The sequence below is a fragment of the Phalacrocorax aristotelis genome, chromosome 2 (genome assembly GCF_949628215.1).
Source record: "Phalacrocorax aristotelis chromosome 2, bGulAri2.1, whole genome shotgun sequence".
Lineage (NCBI taxonomy): Eukaryota > Metazoa > Chordata > Aves > Suliformes > Phalacrocoracidae > Phalacrocorax > Phalacrocorax aristotelis.
Genome location: NC_134277.1, coordinates 166,035,889 through 166,057,137, shown reverse-complemented (window position 1 = coordinate 166,057,137; position 21,249 = coordinate 166,035,889). Strand labels below are relative to the sequence as shown.

Here is a 21,249-nt window from a genome sequence, read left to right as displayed (position 1 = left end):
TCTTAGGAACTGTGTTTATGTTCTATGCTTTTATCTCTAGGGCTTGGCAGGAAATTGGCTTACCCAAGGGTCTTGACAGCATAAGGGAGTTTTGAGCCTCAGATACAAAAAAGTATTTTTTGAAAATCATGACTGAAATGGGTCCGAGCAAGCAAGCACCTGGAGAGGTCCTCCACATGAATCCCCTGAGGACTTCTTACTCAGAAGGCTGTTGAAAGCCATTTTGAAGGTATTTCTATTTGCTTGAAAGCTGCAGCGCGGACACTTCCCTTGGGAGGCACTAACCTCTTCCTGGAAGAAGCGTGTTGGGGAAAATAAGAAAAAAAGAGAGTCACCATCTTTCTTTTCTTCTTTTTAGATATAGTCACAATAGGAGCTCAGGAGTAGATACTCAGCTCAGGCCCAGATTCATCCTACCTCATCTTGGACACCACAGTTAGTAGCATAGTGAGCCCAAGTACTCCCTTCAGGCACAGAATTAAAAGAAAGCACCGCAGAGGGCAATCTCCTACTCCGGTCCCAAATCTTCCAGGAGTGGGATCTTGCTCCATGAGGGCCTTTCTCTATATGGGTAGTCCAGGGCAATTTCTTCAAGTTTCAGATTCTTCTCAATTTTCCAGCACAGCCACGTTTTCCTAGTGTAGCAATCAAGAAATATGATTTCTTACTTGTGCAATGTACCATTTATCCACTGCCACAGCATGGCTGTGCTTCCTCCTTGCGAGGTCATGGTGTATGTACAGGGGTTCTCTGTTTGCCCTGTGGCTATAACCTGGGGTAGCTGCAAGGCAGTATCACAGGGTCGTAGGACAGTTTGGGGGAACCTCAGGAGGCCCTTTCCAAGCTGAACTATTCTGTGACCCTCCCTTGCAGCCACACCACATTATAACCACAGTGTAAACCAAAACCACCTATACATACACTGATGTCCAGCATCCACCACCTCTGACAGGGCTGTTATTTACAGTCCCCTGAACACAGCATGGACAAGTGCTTCCTCCTTCCAGCTTCCCTTGATGAGAAGCAGCAGGACCTCCTGACCCATCTCTAAGGTTGTGATTTGAGGTTTGGGCTCTCCTGCCTTCCCAACCCATCACTCCATGTGGTGCCTGGTGGTTAGTGTTTCCCTTCTGCCTGTTAATGCTATAGGAACATGGTATGGGAGATTTAGGATGAGAAACACCTCTGTAGGAAGGATGGAGAAGCCCTGGGACTCACTATTAGGCACTGCAGACTGAAGAAGGGTTGGATTATGGCTCAGGGATGGGGGGACTGGGTTAAAAGCCTCTAGACAGTCCCAAACTTCTGCAATATATCCAATTCATTTCAGCCAGGCCAAGAGAAGTCATTACATCTGGGGACCTTCTGGGCCGTGATGGCTTTGGATCAAGGCACTGGATAGCAGCAGCCCTGGATCCGTTTTGCCAGACCCCTAAGCCTCCTGCAGTCCTGCCTATAAACCTAAAAGCTGTCAATCAGGTGATGGATCAGAGTCAGGGAGATAAGGACACATTTTCTTGCTGGAGGATTTCAGCCATTCAAGGATAAGCGCCAAGGAAGTGAATAATCCCTAGCTCAATTCATTTTTTGTCATCTTTCATGAGTGATACCCTTAAGCCCCTCATGCACTGAGCCTTGCTCCTGCTCGCAGCCTGCCTGGTAACGCAGGACATGGCAGGGAAATCCAGGTGAGGATGAGACTGGCTTTGCAGGCATGCAGGTAGGGTAGCATCAGCATTGCCCTGGCCCGATTGGAAACTATAATCCAGCATCACTGCCCTCTGCCAGTAATGCTGCCAGAGCTGCGTTAAATATTGACCCCTCACATCATACGACATTGGGAAGGAGGCATTGAGGTTTGGGTTAGAGATACCTGCAGAAAAGCAGGCTGTGCTGTGCAGAAAAGGGAATTCCTTCTGCCATGGACATATGCATCATAAGGGGAGGTATTTTTGGGGGTGTCAAGAAGTTACAAAGCTAAAAGCAAAAGATGCACTCATGGGGCAAGTTTGGCCCTGGGCTATGGCTCTTCTGGAGTAGAGCCGAGGTGGCAGCTTGCAGGTCCAAGAGAGGTGTTTCCCAGCACCCGGGCGTGATGCAAACCACACGTGGGGCATGGGCAGGGGCGCTTTTAAAAAGCAGACATCGCTAGAGTTTACACCTCTTTTATTAGAAATAAGACACATTCATTTTGTGCTCTGAAAACTGTACAGAAAAAAAAATTGATGAACACAGAGAGGAGGGAGGGGAAGGCATGGCGTGGGGCAGAGCATGGGAAAACAGAAGTAACCGGAGGAGCTGAGCAGAGAAAGTCGAATATCAACAGTTATTAAACAAACATTTATCTCTGTAATTACATAACACCGTTAATGTCCTGCAAGTTGGCTGGAGTGAATGGGTGAATGGGGAAGGTTGGAGAGAAGAGGGCAGGCTTGGTCAGGTAGGGGAGGGGGAAAAAAATAAAAGAGAAAGGAATTAAAACACAGTAGAAAGATATCTGTATGCTAAAATTCATAATGTGTAATTATAATAATTACAATATCATACAACCCGGCATCTGAGGGAGGCCTTTGTGCTTTCCTGTTTCATAGAATAATCTAAAATGGAACAATAATATCACAGTTTTTATAAGTAATCCATTTCCCTATTTTTTTAACTATTTGGATTTTTTCTAAGTTTTTCTTTCCATCCTTCATATTACACAGTTAATGGCAAGGTAAATGCCACCGCCCTTAAAGATCGGTTGCCCAGGTGGCCCAAAGGAAAGTTGAAGTAGGGATGTTTGCATGTCAAGCAGCATCTCTCAGCGGAGGAAACACGACTGGGGTCAGTGATTGTTTTGCATCTTGCATCCATTGCTAGTTTTTCCCTAAAAATATGTTGTTTTTCTTTTTTTTTTTTTTTTTTTTTCAAAAGAAACCCAAACACACAGTAATAACTCAGACCCTGATCAAGCGTTCCTGCTGTCTGGCACAATCTGGCCACTTGCAGCCAGAGGTTGGTTGCCGCCCATCTCCAAAGCTGGGAGATTTGTTCCAAACATCAGACAGTGCTGGGAATGATAAAAAAAAAATAAATGAAGTCTGCATGTAATGTCAGTGGTATATTTTTTAATGATAAAAATATTGCACGACACTTTTTAGGGTGACACGTAGATACCTTTTTTGTAAATAGGCTTGAGAAATGTTTAATGAAATAGAATCATTATTATTATTTTCAGGGTGAAATAAAAAGACAGTATTTTATGATGAGGAATGTCCTGCTCTCCTGACCAGCTCCACCTCTTCCTTCCTGTAGGACCACAAACCCACCTGCTGGCTCTGGGTACTGGGGAGGGAGGAGAAGAGCCAGCGAGGGGAAAATAGCCAAAGCCCAAACTTAATAAAACAAAGCAAAACATTGCAAGCCAGCAGCGAAGGGGCCATGCGTTCCCACCATCCCAAACTTTCCACGGAGCAACTTGCTTTCCACCTTCAGCAGGTGGCATCCTCACCCCATGCCTGCGCAGTCCTACGGCACAGAAAGGGATTCGAAATGACAAGAGCCAAAGAAAAGAAAGGTCTCGGGTTTCAAGTTCTCTTTTTATTGAAGAAAAGAAAAGAAGAAGGAAAAAAATAGATTATTTTGTTTGTTTGTTTCCAAGTGGACGTTATTCGTGTTGTCAGTTTGTCTCAATGTCCTAAGGCAACATCTCTGTATACCAAATATCTCCAGGTACATTGACGGATCTGTCTTTCCCTCTTTCTCTCTCTGCCTTCCAGGGAGGGGCAGCTTGGAATAAATCTGAGTCCGAAAGCAAGGAAAAATAACAGGAAAAAAAAAAAAAAGGATGAGGCCAAGAGGACCTTCGCAAGGCCCATGCTGAGTTTATCTATTTAACAGTCAATGTAACGACCTACATTCTTCTTGTTGGTCTGTTTTTCTAAGACCTTCAACCCTCTCCCTGGAGATGGGGCGAGCAGGTTTCAGAGGTGGTCCTTTCCTCCTGCACTTGCCCCACTCCTTAGGGTATACAGGAGCTCTGCTGTGGAAGGGTAAGAGGAAGAAGCCCCACCTTACCTCTCCACCCAAGCCATGGATGATTCCACCACTTCCCCCTCCGGGCCCCATGGGGACCCACTGCGGGAGTGCCACGACGCCAGGTCACAGTGTGGCACATAGGAGTGGGAATGTCTTCTTGGCCACTGCTTGGCGCATCCCGTGTCCGTCCTTCTTGGATGAGCTGGTGAGGGAGAGGTGGGGGGGCGAGGATTAGCAAGGGGTGCCACGGACCCTCAAGGCTGGGTCTCCCCCAGGGAGCTACGGCTGGATCACATCCCAGTGAGGCTCCTGCGGGTGTCCTCTCTTGTAGTCCCCAAACAACCTCGATCTTCTTGGCCCTTCGCAGTGGCTGCTGGGCATCCTTCCACACCTCCCTGTGGCAGAGGAGGAAGGCTCCTGGAGTGCAGCAGCAGCCCAAAAGCATCTTGGCAGGGGTCGTCCCCTGCAGTCCCTCCCCACCCTCTGCCTCCTCCTCGCTCTCTTCCTGGTTCAATTCTTCTCCAGTCCTACCTGGGAAAGCTCGTGTTGTCCTGAACCTACAGCTACTATACTCTATAAAGTAATATTCCTTCTCTCTGGTGAGAACAATACAAAAGTTACTCCATCTTACCAAAGGTTTCAAAAGAAACCAAACACTTCTCTCGCTCGGTTCCGATTTAATTTAATCATTTCTTTAAAACGTGGTTTTGTTTTGTTTGTTTTGTTTGTTTTCTGGAAAAAAAAAAAGTCCCTTTCTTCCCTTTCTGCTCAGACCTCTGTCTGAAGGTCAATAATGTCTTGTCCCACCAGGGGGATGGTGGCTCCTGTTTTCTCCCACTCTACAGTTTTTAGTTCTAGGGGAGTCTGTGCCACAGGTTCGATGTCCTTTTTAACCCATGATGGTGGGGACTGGACTTTCCTGATTCCTTCCCAGGGTCTCTTGTTTGGTGTCTGCTGTTTTTCTTGCTGCAAGTGTAAGAAAGGAGAGAGAAAGAAAGAAAGAGGTTAGTGCCTGTGCAAAAAAATAGCAATTTTTCACCTCCTTCTCTTATATCAAAGGCAAATTTTTCTGTGAAACTCCTGATCCAAAATAAAGTGGGCTTTCAATGAAAATTGCACTTGGTATGAAAGCTGTCTATTTCCAGGAAGAAAATATAAAGGGTTTGTTTCTGGTTTGGTTTGGTTTGGTTTTTTTTCCATTGCTATCTCTATCACCTAATGCCAGGATATTTCACCTTTCAGCTGAGGTGAAAGGTGCCACTTGCCACTTGCATTTCCACTGAAAAAAGTGAACATGGTTTTAAGAATTTAATATCTTTTTCTACTTTTACAGAAAATCCCCACATAGAAATCCAGATTATGATGAGGTCTTTCTGAACATGCACCAACTACATTTTATATGGATGAGAACATATTCCTTATGTAGCACAGCTATTTATAGGCTATTTAATTGCAGCAAAACACGCTAACTATTTTGCCAGTGAACACATGCTGTTTGATGGGCTGGATTGTCAGCTCTGAAACTGAAAGCATTTCCATCAGCTCCACACCAAGCCTTTGAGGCTTTATCGACCGCTGTTAGCCCAGTCTCATGCCAGCATCCCACCGTGGATATCAATCCAGAAAATATCTTTCAATGTTTGCACCAAGACAAGACTCTGGGGAGAGCTGAGGCTCTGTAAAACAGGTGTATTCCTCAGTGTGTATATGAGGGGGAGTCTATGCAAAGATTTCTAATTAATTGTTCCACTAAGCTTCTCTCTCTCCCCAGGGGTGATGCTTTTCGCAGGTAATTATCCCCACAAAACACTCCAGCACTGGGCAAGAAAAGGCTTCCCTGCATGTGACAGGAGCACAGAGCCCTTTTGAGCCACCCGCCAAAGGGAACGCAACGGCTAGTGGTAAGGGTGGGAGGAAAGACAGCTGCATGGAGGATGACAACAAGGAGATAAGAAGTCTGGGGAGAAGGTGAGGAGACAGACATGGAGGTGACATGCAGCCCAGGACGTGTCACAGCTCAACGCTGTCACCAAAATCCATTGAGTGGAGATGAAGCCACACATAGACTGCGGTGTCATGATTGCACTCCAGGATGCTGCAGAGATTGCTGCAGCCCCATAGGAAACCTATACACCCATTCTCTACATGCTAATCCACCCCCCTTAGCTTCTGATTCTGTCCTTTCCTAAGAGACTTCTGTAAGTCTGTTTATCCCATCTCCATACTGCAACACCAATAAGAAAGGTATTGTAACGTTACCCTCGCAGGGACAGCTTTCATCACATCACCCAAGCCATGAATTTTGCTTTTTCAAACTTTCACCCTCGATATAAAAATAAGATTTGTTTGCAGTTGCTCCTGCATGCCCGCAGCTGCTCACAGGGAGAAGGCACTGGGTGAGGTCGTTTGGTGGCTGGAAATTGGCAAAAGTAGGAACCAGGTAAACCTGGCCTTCTCAATGTGAAGTGAAAATATTCTGCAATCATCTTTATTTTAATTCAAAGGGAGAAGAATAAGTTTTTAAAAGTCCATTGAAAGAGAATTGTTTTTGAAAAAAAAAATCAAGTCTTGGAAAGGTATTTTTCAGAATACTGTAAAACTTGTTAGTTCTTGATATCTGCAGCTGTGGTTTTCGTTTTACTCTAAGACACAGGGCTTTTCTTATCCTGTTGATATTATTCTTACTTTATTGCATGATGTAACACAATGGTGATTAATACTAATATGACAGGAAAATATGATAAAATTGTTGACTTATTATCTATTTTGGAACTTATTTAAGAACCAGTGCCACTAAAAACTTGAAACCTTTTTATCTCTCTGTGTGTCTTAATGAGACGAGTTTGAGACTTCCTGAAGTGAAACTTCTACCCACGGTGTTTTGTAGGCCATTAGACTGCCATGAAAAGATGAAGCAAGAAAGTACATATAAAGACAAAAGCACATACAGAGCAAAAGATGGAGTGAAACTAAAAGCGTCCCAAAAGGTGAAGAATAAAAAGCTTGGTCAGAACAGCTCTCTTCAATCAAAAACATTTTGTTTTCTCCTACAATTGCTGTAATGCCACAAGTTTTCAAAGTTACTGATGTCCACAGCTGTATTATTTAACAGAGCAGCGCAAATGATCATATGCATGAAGTTCATAAATAATTCCATTTTTTCCCTCATATGAAAGCCCTTCTTTGATGGCATTGTTTACGGCCACCTTCAGCATCAGGTTCTTCTATTCCCAACCAATCTTTGTTTTAACCGTCCCTCCGTCTGCCACACTCCTGACCTTCATCCTCTCCTTCATCCTGAGGATGCACCCAGATCTGATCATGTACACTGAACGTGATCAGCAAACCTCAGAGCTCTTCTTGTCATGGGCTGCTTTTGAGCTACTGAGCGAGAGCAGCTGCAAACCCATGCAGGGAACAGAAACTGGGAAACTCTTCCCCCCCCCACACCCCCAGCAGTTATAAGTTCTCATCTACAGCAATGGCCAGACCTTTCACTGGGGAACAAGACCTGAGGGTTACAATAATTATTCAAGGGCAATAAAAACAGACTTTAATATTGTGAATGATTAAGAATGGATAAATTAAGAAAGGAAGAGAGAATGAAACAGGAAACTGCACTATGCCAGTGCATATCTCCACTCTGCACCTGCATCTTGAATATTATGTGCACTCCGTGGGCTTCCTGATAGAAGGATATAGGGGAACTGACAAGGATGGCCAGTTTACAGCCATGAACCAATTTATGGAACATGTTCTATAGGAGAAGAATTATACAGACTAAACTTTTCAGCCTTTAAAAGAGATCGTAGATGGATGTGAAAGAGGTCTACGAAACTCTTAGTGGCTTGTTGGTGATGGGACTACTGATGGTAGTGATCATCTCTTCCAACACAAGAACTACAAGGCATGATGAGACACGAGGTAGTGCCTATCCCAGCCCAGAGTGAACCCCAGGAGCAGGTCCTGCACAAGGTGCCACATTTCCACAGGTCTCTGTTGATGCTGAAAACTTCCAAAGTTATAAAAAGCATGCGGAAGCATTCACAAAAGCAACATCCATTCAGTACTATGAGGTAAAGTGACACCATTCTGCATCAGGGCATCTCTAAGCACAAATTAGTGGAGTCTTGGGGATCCTTTTGAAGATGCAGTACTAGATGCTTGCCCTGCTCTTTTATTTTTCCCAAGCTGCTTTATACTCTGCCATGGAGAGGAGGCAGGGCCAGACTGGCCTTGGGTCTGACCCCATATAGTTGTTTCTATCTAGCTTATCGTATCATGTGTTATTTAGGTATGGCTGCAGTGAGCTTAGTGACTCCAATGATGTCTACTTACAGCTAGAAGATGAAAAGGAGCCTCTGGAGATCAGCAAATGGAAAGAGGAGGCTTGATTTTAGTTTCCCCTTTCTCAGGAAAGAATTAGACTTCTCTAGTGATGCTGTGAGCGGAGGTGCTATCTCAGGGGTGGGAGGCAGTGGCTGTCCACCACGGTGCACCAGCAGCTCACAGAGCTGCATGCATGGCCGTGATCTGAGCTCGGGTGCAGAAGGACTCAGTGCCCAGTCGTGTCTCTGAGCAGGTTAAACAAAACCAGCCAGGCTGAGCTCTGGCAAGGATGCTGGGAGACAAAAGAAAATCTTCTCCTCTTGGCAAGAGGCACCCTGGGAATTGGTAGAAGCGTTCTGCAAACAGCACCCTTTTTCTTTCCCTCCATATGGAAAAGGTTTTTATCAGGTCTGGGCCACTTGAACAGCTTATAGAACCAGCCACCGGGCTCACGCTTCAGCTCTGGCATTTTCCTCAAGCCTCACTGTGGGGTCTTAGCAATCCTTGCAGACAGGAGGGAAAACCTAGCTATGCACAGAAAAGAAGAAAAAACCTGGAGAGCGGATTGTGTAATCCGGCTGTAAAAGGCGCCGGTGCTGGCCCAGGGCCTAGCATCTTGGAGGCAGCCAGGAATGGCCCAAGACAGGAGCTGAAAGCAGCAGAGGCTGCTCTGACAGTAACTCACAGAGACAGAGCCATTACTCTGCCCTGACACAGCCCATGAGCTTCTGGCTGTCGGGAAGGGGGGAAATGTTTATCTTTTCCTGCCTGGTGCCAGGATGGCGGAGAAGACTCTGTCAGAGGGGTAGGAAGGGAGGGAAAGCCCAGACACAAGGATGGGCTAAAACCTGCTGCAAAGGATGAGACTGGAGATCTTCATCACCCTGATGTCACTTGGAGTCTCCTACATTCAGCTGTGGATTTCATTTTGGCTGCACACCTTTAAGGCAGTGGGAGTGGATTTGGGGCAAAAGGTATTTAAGATGCAGTGCCAACAAAACGCCCCAAATCCCTAACAAAGACAAAGCGTGTGGAGATAATAACACAGCCTTCTTCTAAAGCTAGTCCTGGCAGACTCCAATGAATCACCTGTGCTGGACTCATGGTGGCTGTGGAAAGGTGATGGTGGTGCAGCGAGGCACCTTCCCACCATGGGCTCTTCTGCACCTTGGCTCTGTGCTGCCGTCAAGGGTCCAGGCTGGCTTCATCTAGAGTCCCTGGCTCCTGACACAACTGTTTTGCTTAGGAGTGGCATCAATGTATAGCATAATCACAGAATCCCAGGTTGGAAGGGACCTCAGGGATCATCTAGTCCAACCTTTCTAGGAAGAGCACAGTCTAGACAAGATGGCCCAGCACCCTGTCCAGACGACTCTCGAAGGTGTCCAACGTGGACGAGTCAACCCCTTCCCTGGGGAGATTATTCCAATGGTGACTGTCCTCACTGTGAAAAATTTCCTTCTGGTGTCCAATCGGAATCTCCCCAAGAGCAACTTGTGTCCATTCCCCTTGTCCTCTCCATGGGACTCCATGTAAAAAGGGAGTCTCCGTCTTCTTTGTAGCTGCCCCTTAAGTACTGGTACACTTAAGGGGTAGTTAAATACAGCATGGGGGACTGACCGGCTGCTCTAAGACAGCTTTCATTTCACACGTCAGTCAAGAACAATGAAATGTGCAAACTGTTAAGATGCATGTCCTTGTGTTTGGGGTTTTTTTTGTTGTTGTTGTATTCTTTTTTGTTTGGTTGCTTCTTTTTTTTAAATACCCAATTTTTATGGTTGCCCTGAATAACCTGAAGAGGAATTCAGTGCTTTCTACAGAGCACTCTGGGACAACTCCCCTAGAACCAGCTACTCCCATGCTGTTTTCATTGCCTCTAGTGTCAACTTGAAGGATATTTCATGACCCAAATGGTCTCTCCCCATGACATTGATGACTCTAGGACCAGAATGAAGTTATTCAGACTGTATAGCAGGGAATCTGAAAGATAAATGTAGCTCACACTGTCTAATCCATCTTTGGATCAATGTCGATGAAAAGTGATTAGAAAATGGGAAAGCTGACTTGTTTTTTTACAGAATGATAAATTTTCCTTTCGTTTGAAACAAGTAGCTGCAGTTCCTTCATTTTATGCTACCAAACTATAAAGATTATACTTTCTCTTTTTTTCCTTTAGCAGAAAAGCAAAATAAAAGGAAGTGGCTGATTTTGTTCAGAATTTCATATTTTTGGAAAAAAAAAAAAGAAGAAATAATTTGTGGGTTGAACTTGCATTGATGGTAATCAGTTAGGAAACTTGAAATACCCAGCATTTGCTAGGTTATAAAAATATCTCCTGTTTCTGCATTCTCTTAAGTTCAGACGGTCTAACCTGTAGGGGCTGCTGTGAGCCAAAGTCTAGCGAGGCCATGGACAACTGAAGATGAATAGGCACCGATTCAAGAAGCTCTTTCACAGACCTGCAGGGGCTCTTTCCATAGGCTTGTAAACCATTCCTTGCCTGAAGGTTGCAGACACACCCGTGGTCCCACCAGCATGAGAAACAGCCTATTCCCCATGCTGTTCTTGCTGTTAATCCAGCTGGCTAATACCAACCTTTTTTCGGATAACGCCTATGGTCTACTGAGGAGACCACTCCACTTGGCTGACATGGAGGGCTGGGTGTTCCCCAAAATGCTGAAATCATTCCAGGTTCCCCCATGCCTCACAGGGGTACCAAGACACTCCAGGGTGGGACCAAGAGCACCCAAAGCACAATTATTTATAGAGTTGTTTGGGTAACCAGTCCAAACAATTAGGAGCTGCAGGGTTTTGGAGGAGCTGGTGGCCAGTTAGCATCAAAGGGCAGGGCAGGAACTGACTGTGGATGCAGAGGCTACAGGGTATAAGAAGTCTCTCTGAGTCATACAGAGTAACTGATGCCTGGTGTCTGGGACTCAAGGTATCAGATGATCTACAGGAGGCAGTGAACTGCTGATTTGGACACCCGGTAGCTGACACATGGTTTATGGCTGAATGAGTTAAGGCTTGACATAATTTTCATAACAGAATTTATTGTGGTAATTATTATCTTTTATGTAGCATTCCTCCCTATAAAAGTTACCTTAATTGGTCTTTTAAAATTTGCCCGTTACCAAAGCCTCTAAGAAGTGCAGAGAGGATTAAACACATGGCATGGAGGAGACACCCCACCTGCAACTGGAGCTTTCCTTGAAGAGGGACACACAATTTTCAACAGGAGGAGCACAGCCCTCCAGTTTTCTAAACCCTCAGTGAGGAATGAGCCTGAGTTTGACACAACCACCACCATCTGAGCTCCTCCACCCCCCAGCCTCAGCCCATGCAAAGAGGTTCCCATGGACACAAGCCAAACTTTCCCACCTGGGAGCTGGGCTGCTGGCTCCCCAGGTAGCTAAAGAAAGGCCAGGTAGCCAGCAAGCAAGCGAATTAATTCTGTCATGCAGCAGAGGCTGCCAGGGAGACACACGGCGCTGACTAGGAATGATTTGTAATATTGACTAATATTCCTTTTTCCTCACTACTCTGTTAGAAGCCAAAGCAAGTGCTCGTGGGACAGGGACGCCCTCCAGGTGTCTGAAGAAGACCTTGACCTGAGAAGAGAAAGTGGGTAATTAAGCCAAAAACATTGTCTAGCAGGAAATAGGAAAAAGACAGAATGGCAGAAACAACTTTGTCTCTTTTTCCACTGGAATTTGGAGCAAGGGCTTGTCCAGAACCAACAGAAAGATGGGACTGGATTTGAGAGCTGAGTTACAGACCAAGTCCAGATCCTGTCTGTGAACTCTAGGACAGGGCTCAGCCAAAGCAAAAGCCATTTGAGCTGCAGAGAGCTAAACGTAGCAAGTAGCTAATAAGCAAGAAAGAGCAAACCAGAGAAATCTGCAGAGCTCTGTTCAGCGTGGCTTTTGCTGACCTCTGCACAAGTAAAGAGCTGCTGTTTAAGATTAATGCAAAGCTGGGTGCTGGCAAGAAGAGAGAAATATGTATGTGATTCAAACTTCTCTAATGGAGCTGGATCAAAGGATTCCTGCTGAGGGGGGAAGGCAGGAGTGTCACTTCCATTGCTTTCAAAGCTGGGCTAACTGGAGAAGAAACAAAGCCCTCGCTTCTCTTAAAGGCTGCAAAGCCTCCGCTTTCATGCCATGCTGTTCCAGAGGATGCAAACCCCTCCTGATGTCCAACCCAAGCACTGGAATTTCTTTAGCAATTAGCTCAGAGGGAGGAGCAGTGTTGAAGATGCTTTACCCTGACAATAGAGATCTGCGCAGGAAAATAGTTCCCAGGTGGTACAAAGTAGCTTGACAATAACCACTGCCCTGCTTGAATGCGGATAGCTCACAGCTGCAGGAATTTAGACCTTGGGAAGCGTGTGTACTTAGGAGGAAACAAGATTTAAAAAATGCATGTTGGAGCCTACAGTCTGTCAGGTAAAGGGCAGCCTTTTAAATGGAGAAGCAAACTTACAGCAAGGTTTCCAACAATGGGATTTGGTTTTGGTTTGGGTTTGGTTTTGTTGTTGTTGCTGGGTTTTTTTTGTTTTGTTTTGTTTTTTAGTCATTGGGTGACTAAATAACAATTCAAAGTGATGGGAGTAATTAAGAAGGAAGAACTCTGCTGTCTGAGTCGGTACCAACCTAACGTTTCAATATGCATCTGTTTGGGCAGCAAAACGTGCCTTAAAGCTTCTATGAAGAAATATCTACGATTCTGGTGGAAGCCACTCAGTACTTATTGAAACCTTAAAAATGAAGGCTTGGTGGATCCCAGACACCGAGAGGATTTTTAATTTTAATCACTTAGGTTGCATGGTGTGGATGGTTGGGGTTTTTGATGCAAATCCTGCTGTGTTTGTCTCCAAATCGTTGGTTCCTTTCATGCTTCCTGGCTGCAAATAAGCTGGCTAGGGGATAAATATTCAGCAACCACAGCTCATTCAGCTTTCTGCTCAGGGTCTCCACCAGCTTCCAGTTTGGTCAGGGATAAAATGGAACAGCAACAGTGTGCAACCTTCACACATAGGCTGGCTGGAAGTCATATGGGGGAGGAGGATGAGCAAGTAAATCCGGCTGTTTCTGAGATACACTTTTTAGATTCAAAGTCTCTTCAGGTGGACAGAGATAATCTGTTCCAAGCTCTAGCATAACAGGAGCAAAGGGGTCTTGCCTATAACCCTGTAACTTCCTTTTGAGTAAGGGCTGATTTTTCAAAAATCATCTCCATCTTCCTTGCCTCATCTGAACTTGAAGACTGCAAAAGACAGAAGATTTACCATAGCCCATGTAAGGTCATACAGAGATCTATTAACACACTAAAAATTGACTTTTCAACTTGCAGTCATCAGGTCTTGCTGTACGTCAGTCTGCTAGTATCTTAATTCCATAGCAAGGAAAAGTTAGCCTTGGTTAATAGTGTCTGCATTCCTGATTAGTTCATAAAGCCACAAATGAGTGAGACCCCTTTGCTGCAGAGGTGAGGTGGCCTAGGCTTGAATGCAGGTGGACGTGTGCTTCTCCGTGCTTTGAACATGAATCCTGTTGGACAATGTGATTTTAATCAGGAATAGCTGAGTGTGCTTCCAATGGGAGCATTTTTATAGTTGAGATACATGCATAGGAAAGTGCATGTCACATGGAATAGATTTAATGTAATGAACTATAAAAAAAGACAGGGAAAAGCAGGGAAAAGCCCATGTTTGTTGCCCAAGGAAGGACAATTCTGTATTATTGTACTCTGAGGCTCAAGTTACTTTAGCATTAGCAGTGTGCTTTGGTTTATAGCAAAATAACTGCAGCAAGCACTGGTGTCACAGTGGTTCATGGGAATGCATTAAATATGGCTAAGATTCAGATGTGGTTGGTGTTTCAGGCAGTATTCTGGTTCTCCTAATTGCCTACCTCTGACATACCACCCTGGCAATATTGCTCATTAGTAAGTTGATGACGGGTCAGCTGATGATGGCAATGGGGACACCCCAGTTTCAGCGGGATACGGATTAGTCTCCAGACCTTTGCTGTAGCAGTTCTGACTTCAACGGTGACATGTGATGGCTAGCAGCAGTGTTGCACACTGCTTTGCATCGCATGCATGCTTCCACCCTGTGTCCTCCAGTGCAAGGGAGAAGAAAGGTCCCAAGGAAGGAGTCCTTGTCCACTGGGTAAGGGGAAAGCAGAATTTGTCCCCAAACTCGTCCCTGCATCTGCAGGATGAGAGACAAGCTCAGAGGCCTTTGGCAAGGCTGCCTTTGATAAGGATTGGGTCATTCTCACATCAGTAATGCCTTTCAGAAATGGACCTTGTAAAGGAGGAAAGCTGAACAGCTCTAACATGCAGGACTCCCTGATTATGTTTGCAGCTCTGCCAGTAACTACTCTGCGACAGTGGACAAAGGGCAGTCGTCTTTATTTTTCAAGTGTGCACTGTGGTAATATTTATCCAAAGTTAAATGTGTCAGAATACTTAGGAGCAACATATGCGCTCATACAAACCTTCAGGTCTTTGCTGAAGACCCCTTAAAAACCATATTTTACCACTGCAGCTGGAGAAATTCTCAACAGTAAACACACACGATGGTTGAATTTTCAACCCCTCTTCCTAAAGAGATGGAAGATCTATTTCTTCCTCCCATCCTTCTGTTGGTGCTTCCTTCAATTTGACAATGTAGTAGTTAATCTGAGAGGAACTATGTATTCAGTGTGATGAGGTAATCAGTTTTGGCCAGTGCACTGAAGTACAGTGAGGACTAACATGTACATCGAAAATGAAACTCAAACCAATCCCTAAAAAGGACCAGCGCCATTCCTAGGAAGTCCCAAAGGAGGTCTGTCTTATGTAGACATTTAGTTAAAATCTCAGCAGCACCTTTCTGACCTTGGAGTTGAAGGAGGAGAGATGAAGTGCAAGATTAGGAAAAGCATGATATCTAGGAAAGTACCAAGGACAATGGGACATGCTGCTGGGAGAGGCTGGGAAACTGCCAAGGCTGGAGAGAGACTTGGTAGCTTGACTTTGTAGCTGCTGATTTAAAAGGGAAATCAAAGACACAGCAATGCAGGCAGATGGACTAGACCCAGTAAACAACCCTTCTGCTCTGTGATGCTAGGTGTGAAAGGGTTCAAGGGTAATCCAGGATCTTTATGACCTTGTTCATGCCCACAAGGCAAGGACTTTCCTACTGGTGAAGAAGCATTGGAAGGAAGTTTGGATTCATGCATCATGGAAGGGTTTGGAACAGGCCTACAATGCTCTTCAATGCAAAACAAAAGCCAGACTTACGCTAACGTTAGTTTTATCGCTTCCACCAGAAGAAATACTCCATCGTTTTATAACCTAAACATACATAAAAGAGAGAAAAAATCTTTTGTTGTTATTTTAATCCCTGGTAGCCGCAGTTTGCCTTCTCAGGGCAAGCTGAAGATGGGGCATGATTTCCAGTGGGGTCCCCAGCAGCAAATGGCAGAAAAAGAGGGGAAGAAAGCTATTTCATTTTCTTTATACTGCTTTGGATGGTTTTAAACCAATACCCACTACTGACTTGCCAGTAATGATCTTTGCAAGCTCACCCTCTCAGGTTACACCCAAGGAAAAATCACAGCCTGAAAAAGATTCAGTCAATATGCAAAGGCCACCTTCACAGCTTTTTTTCTCAGCAGTTCAAAGCTCTTCAATGTTGACATGGGTAACTTTAATTCTAGACAGATGCATCTCCAAAGTGCTCAAAACATCTCAATCTATATAACACTCCTGCAATCATATCACAGATTAGCTTTTACGTAGTATTTAGGCATTTCTGATTTTACAGCTGTACCATACCTAAATAATAGAAAAAAAGCAGAGAGATGCAAATTCAGTGAAATGCTTTGGGATTCTTGGCCAACACAGGCTTCTTTGAACTGAATCTGCCTGCTAAATTCACTATCCCTCTCATTCTGTAACACTGTACAGCCCATAATGGCATCTTGCCACACAAAATAAAAGTAGGATTTGCTGGGACCATGTCTCTGGAATTCAGCACAGCAATGCTGAGAGATCTGAACACAGACCAAAGGCACAGCCGTGCTCTGCTTCTACAAAGAACCAAACTAAACCTCTTCTTCAACCACCTTCTGAGCTTGCATCTTGCCTCTAAGGGAGTCCCATCAGAATAAACCCCGCTAGTACCTCCTTGGCCATGCTGTAGGTGACTCCGCATCCTGGATCTGACTTTGCTTGCAAATGACCAAGAATGTTACAAACAGCTCACCTTGACCCTCTCCTGAGTGCAGGTACAACCCAAATTTCATTTCTGACTGCCAACCTGACCTTTCTGCTTGTTTTTTCCCTTCAGTTGGAGTAGATACCCTTCCTTGCAACCTTTCGGCTCTTGCCCAGCAGCCTTAATGGGCTGAGGCATGGGGGAAGGTGCCATCAGCCTGCCCTCCCTTACTTGCGTTATCCACATCACTTAGTACAAAAGCTCCTGTATGTTTTCCTAGTACCAAATCCCTGCCCCGCTGCAAGGCTGCAAGGTCTTTCCCTCAGCCTGCCTCCCTCAAAGTCTCTTCTTGCCCTGGAATTTTGCTCCTGTCAAGGAGGGCCATGTATACGGTGATGAGCTGCCGCAAATACCCTCATGTTGCATTTCATTAGCATGCAGTCCTCAGGAAGTGCTGCCACCATCACAGCTTAAGCCCCGTTGCTGTGGCTTTCCTAAATAACTATGCCCAACACTGTTGCCTTGGCTTCCAGCTCAGACCCTGCAAGTGGGATAGAAGGTTCCTGCTGTTGCCACCTTCTGCCCTCTCCCCTTTCCACCTAGATTTCCTCAAGGCTGTTCTGGTTTCCAGTTCCTAGCTATGAGTGGATGGATGGGTCACTCAGAGATGACCTGAACGGGAATGCAAAGAACAGACGAGGACACAGGGAACAGAGACGAACCAGACAACAGGTTCCATTCACCATGAACAGACACGAGGATAGGCATTCTCCTTCTGGGCTGTTCACCACTCTTTAGATAAACTAGTGGTACCTCTGTGACTCTCTGTGTCCTGTATGATTCACATGTGTTTGTTGCAACATGCATGGACAGAAAAATCAAGGAAAGGCATTCGATGAGGGCTCCTACACTTTTCTGCTTCTTCCTGTGCTCCTGCTGGCACTAGAGAGCTCTAGGAGCTGATGGTTCTGCAAGTGTCTGACTAACCTTGCTGTCCGTTGTTGGAGACTCCTTCTCCTTCTCTGCGTGCTGGAGTTTTCTGTTCAGGTCTTGGAACATGTCTTGGTGACGTTTTCTTGTGTGCATGATTTTCTGAAGCAAACACAAGGGCCATGGGTCAGCAAACCCTACTGAGCTGTACAGAAACAACATATCTTCCCCCCAAGGTTACATACATTATTAGAACCCGCCTCTCTCCCTGAAGGTGCAGTCTGGCATGCCTAAACTACCTTCCAGTTTCACTGAGGAGCCACTGTAGCACTACCTTTATTTTCAGAATGAGATGGTGGGAGAAAGTGGAAAAGACCGATTTTTCACATTATGGTTGCCCTAAACCTGCAACTGCCAACTGTTTATACAGCAGAGTTTGTGCTTGACTGGAGGTGTTCTGCCAGCTTGACCTAGGAAGCTTTGCAGTCCTTCTTTAACTGACATGTGACCCCATGCCCACTCTGTTCTCAGTGTGCCTCCTCTGCAAATGTGTTCAGAGCTTACCCAAACATGTAGGATTTGGATACAAGAAGTTCCATCAGAAAGTCTTCCATAATTTCCATTCCATAGAATCACAGAATCATTAGGGTTGGATAAAACCTCTAAGGTCATCAAGTCCAACCATCAACCCAACACCACCAGGCCTTCTAAACCAAAGTGCCACATCTACACATTTTTTGAACACCTTCAGGGATGGTGACCTCACCACCTCTCTGGGCAGCCTCTTTCTTTGTATTTTGGCTGTTCTGCATTTCACTTCTATCTTTTACTGCCTAGAAGAGGCAGGACCAGTTTCTACAAGGACTTCCCTTTGCATGTAAAAGCATGTTGAATATGGTTTTCTTGTGCTCTGCCAAGTGGATAAGGTGGCTCAAATAGTCCGGGACCAAATTGAACTATCAGCTTAGATGTACCCATGGTGCCTCAATTTCAGACCAAGCTCACAACCTGGAGCTCTGAAGTGATTCTAGCATTAAGGCAACTCCTCCTGGGCCCTTAGCGTGACTGTTTCTGAATAAGCTAGTAGCTTTGAAGTGAAAGGGTAGCTCTCCCAGGAAGGATGCCATGACTGGTCTCAGGATAGCTACACTAGCTCTCAGTAGCCCCCACAGAAGCTCTGTGGAGGACTGGCTCTTTCAAAAGCTTTCCACTCTGCCTCAGGTGTGAGGACAGCCATTTCCTTACATACAGTATAGACTTTTTCCACCCAGGCTAATTCTGTGAGGTTCATTAGTAGGTGTGAAAGAGCAGGGCTGACGATGCATTGTGACACTGGGGATATATTGGCTTCCTTTCTGTTAAGCAACAGATGTTGTGCACAAAAGGCAAGGCATTTTAGGCCACTAATCAAATGTACGTGTGCTTCCCAAACAGGAACATGGTGCAGTCACCTGTACCGCTCCACCAACACTCCGTAAGCATTTTACTCACAGAGGACAAGTTACAGTCCTTGGGCAAGCCAAAGAAAGATCTTGATTTACAAATGTTTACACAGAAGCTGCTCTATAAATTAAGCTTGAGCCAATATAAATCACCCTTTTTTTTTTATCAGCACAGGGTAAGCCTTACTGGGCAGCCAACACAAGTCTTTCAATCCACCATTTTTAAACCCTTGAAGAAGCTTTTTGGCAAAGGCAGCACTCCTGCAAAGGTGCCAGATAGAAAAGAAGGCAGTATTTCTCTTTCTTATCCTACACATTGAAAAACACATTCAGAAAAGGATGTACTTACCTCAAAATCTAGCTCTGCGTACCGGGATTTCCGCCTCTGGGTATTCAAAAGAAAAAGAGATGGGTGAAGGTTAGTAAGGGATTGATGCTGGTCATTGGGCACAAACTGAACCACATGGTAGATAAGACAGGGAGAGCCCTTCTCGTTTTCCTTCCTCCTACACCTTTAACATGTTTCTCTGGCTCTTTGTGATGGAAAGTGCTGGCCATTTAGAAGAATTCCTATCAAAAAACACTGAGTGCCAAGGAGGGCTGAGCATGTGCTGAGCATGGGAGTTTGTCCAATTCAAGCCCCTGTTCTAGATATGAGCTTGCAGGTGTTTCACAGAATGGAAAGCAGAGAGGCTCAGCCAAGTCATCTACTCGTGCTTTTGAGCATCAGTCAGCCAAGACTGAAGCTTGGACAGCAATGGCTGAGACCTGCTCTCTGACAGTAGGCAAGAAAAGGGTCAGATGCTGAGAAGTAGGAAAACTAGGACAGACGTCAGCGTACAGTCTAGGGAGAACTTCTAATATATGTAATGAGTTATTACAGGTCAGAAAGAGAGGGCTGCACTTATAGAATCATAGAATCATTAAGGTTGGAAAAGACCTCTAGGATCATCAAGTCCAACCATCAACCCAACACTCCCAGGCCTCCCAAACCATGCCCTGAAGTGCCACGTCTACACGCCTTTTAAATACCTCCAGGGATGGTGACTCCCCCACCTCTCTGGGCAGCCTGTTCCATGCAAAACCTCTGACATCCTTCTGATGCTAAGAGCATTGTGGGGCATGCCTTAGGGTCAGTTAACACCTGTGATCACTAGGGTTTTCTCATCTGTATCATGACTGATGTCATCAAAAGAGGAAACCTGCATTACCTGTAGGGCTAAAGACAGTCCATCCAGCAATGGAATATGCCTACGGAAGTCATGAGGGATTTTAAATGTTAGATTACGAAATGGTAACACATGCCAGTGATCCCCCATGATAATATAATACTGGCACTGCATGTTGGGTTGCATTTGGCCTAAGGTCCTTCTCTTGAAACACCTGGTGCAGCCAGTGTTGAAAGCAGGGCATCATTCTGATCTGAGAACAAGACAGTAATTCACACGCTTACCTCCAAGGAGCTCATGGAAAGGGTGGAGACAGTCTCGCTCTTGGACACCACACCCGAGTTCCCTGAGTCTCCTGTGTCACACAGGCTGTTGGGAATCTGTGTCTCGTTGGAGATATTTTGTGGAGCCAGCTGCTGCTGTTGCTGTATCATGGGGGAACCTTGTACCTCACTGCATGTCATGGTTACAGGCTCCCGTGGAGGACTCTTGACAACAAATCCTGGGTCAGTAGCCATACTGAGGTGGATGAGCCGTGTCTGGGGCATCTGGTCAATATTGATGCTGTATTTGCTCTCGTCTTTGGGCGGTTTGGCCCGTAAGGTAGACGTGTTCGTAGGCAGAATGACATAGCTGGTGTCCAGTGTTTGCTCTTGCGCCCGGGAGAGTTCTGAGTCCAACTTCTTGAATATATCCCCATCACAGATGTAGATGGACTTAGGTGGCTGGTTCTTGTCCTTCTTCAGAGTGAGACTGTGATTGCTGAACTCGTTCAGGTTGATGGCCCCCAGGTAGTGTGGTGAGCCCTGGAGATGCATCTTGGAGACATTGGCTGGAAGACTGTTAAAGTTTGATGACCCCTTCTGGTGATTGAGTTTCAATTTCTCTTCATCTGGTAGTGACGGACGCTTCAGTGTTCCTGTGATGGTTGATGTCCTGCAGGTGGTGATGTCTTTATTCAGCACTAGGGAGACAGACAAGTATCCTTAGCACCTCACCTAAATTTTTGTTAATACATCAATACACCTTTCACAGTCACACCATGCTAGCATGTTCCCTTGGGCCTCTCAGAAAGAGGCTATGGTGGCAGAACAGTGTTTTATACTGGGGTTTTTGTGTTTTTGTTTGGTTTTGTGTTTTTTTTTTT

At 45.4% G+C, this 21,249-nt stretch overlaps 1 protein-coding gene across 4 annotated transcripts in view; it reads right to left on the bottom strand.

Annotated features, from left to right (window-relative positions):
* Window positions 1–2,149: 2,149 nt before the first annotated feature.
* Window positions 2,150–21,249, bottom strand: part of ADGRB1 (adhesion G protein-coupled receptor B1) — a 286,873-nt gene continuing 267,773 nt past the window's right edge. For all 4 annotated transcript variants that reach the window (XM_075085936.1, XM_075085937.1, XM_075085938.1 and 1 more), the window contains 4 exons: window positions 20,387–21,066; window positions 19,283–19,318; window positions 17,549–17,653; window positions 2,150–4,986 (listed from right to left, as the gene is read on the bottom strand). In XM_075085936.1, the coding sequence (XP_074942037.1) occupies window positions 4,789–4,986; window positions 17,549–17,653; window positions 19,283–19,318; window positions 20,387–21,066 (1,019 nt within the window). In that variant the 3' untranslated portion in view covers window positions 2,150–4,788. The remainder of the gene's footprint in view (window positions 4,987–17,548; window positions 17,654–19,282; window positions 19,319–20,386; window positions 21,067–21,249) is intronic.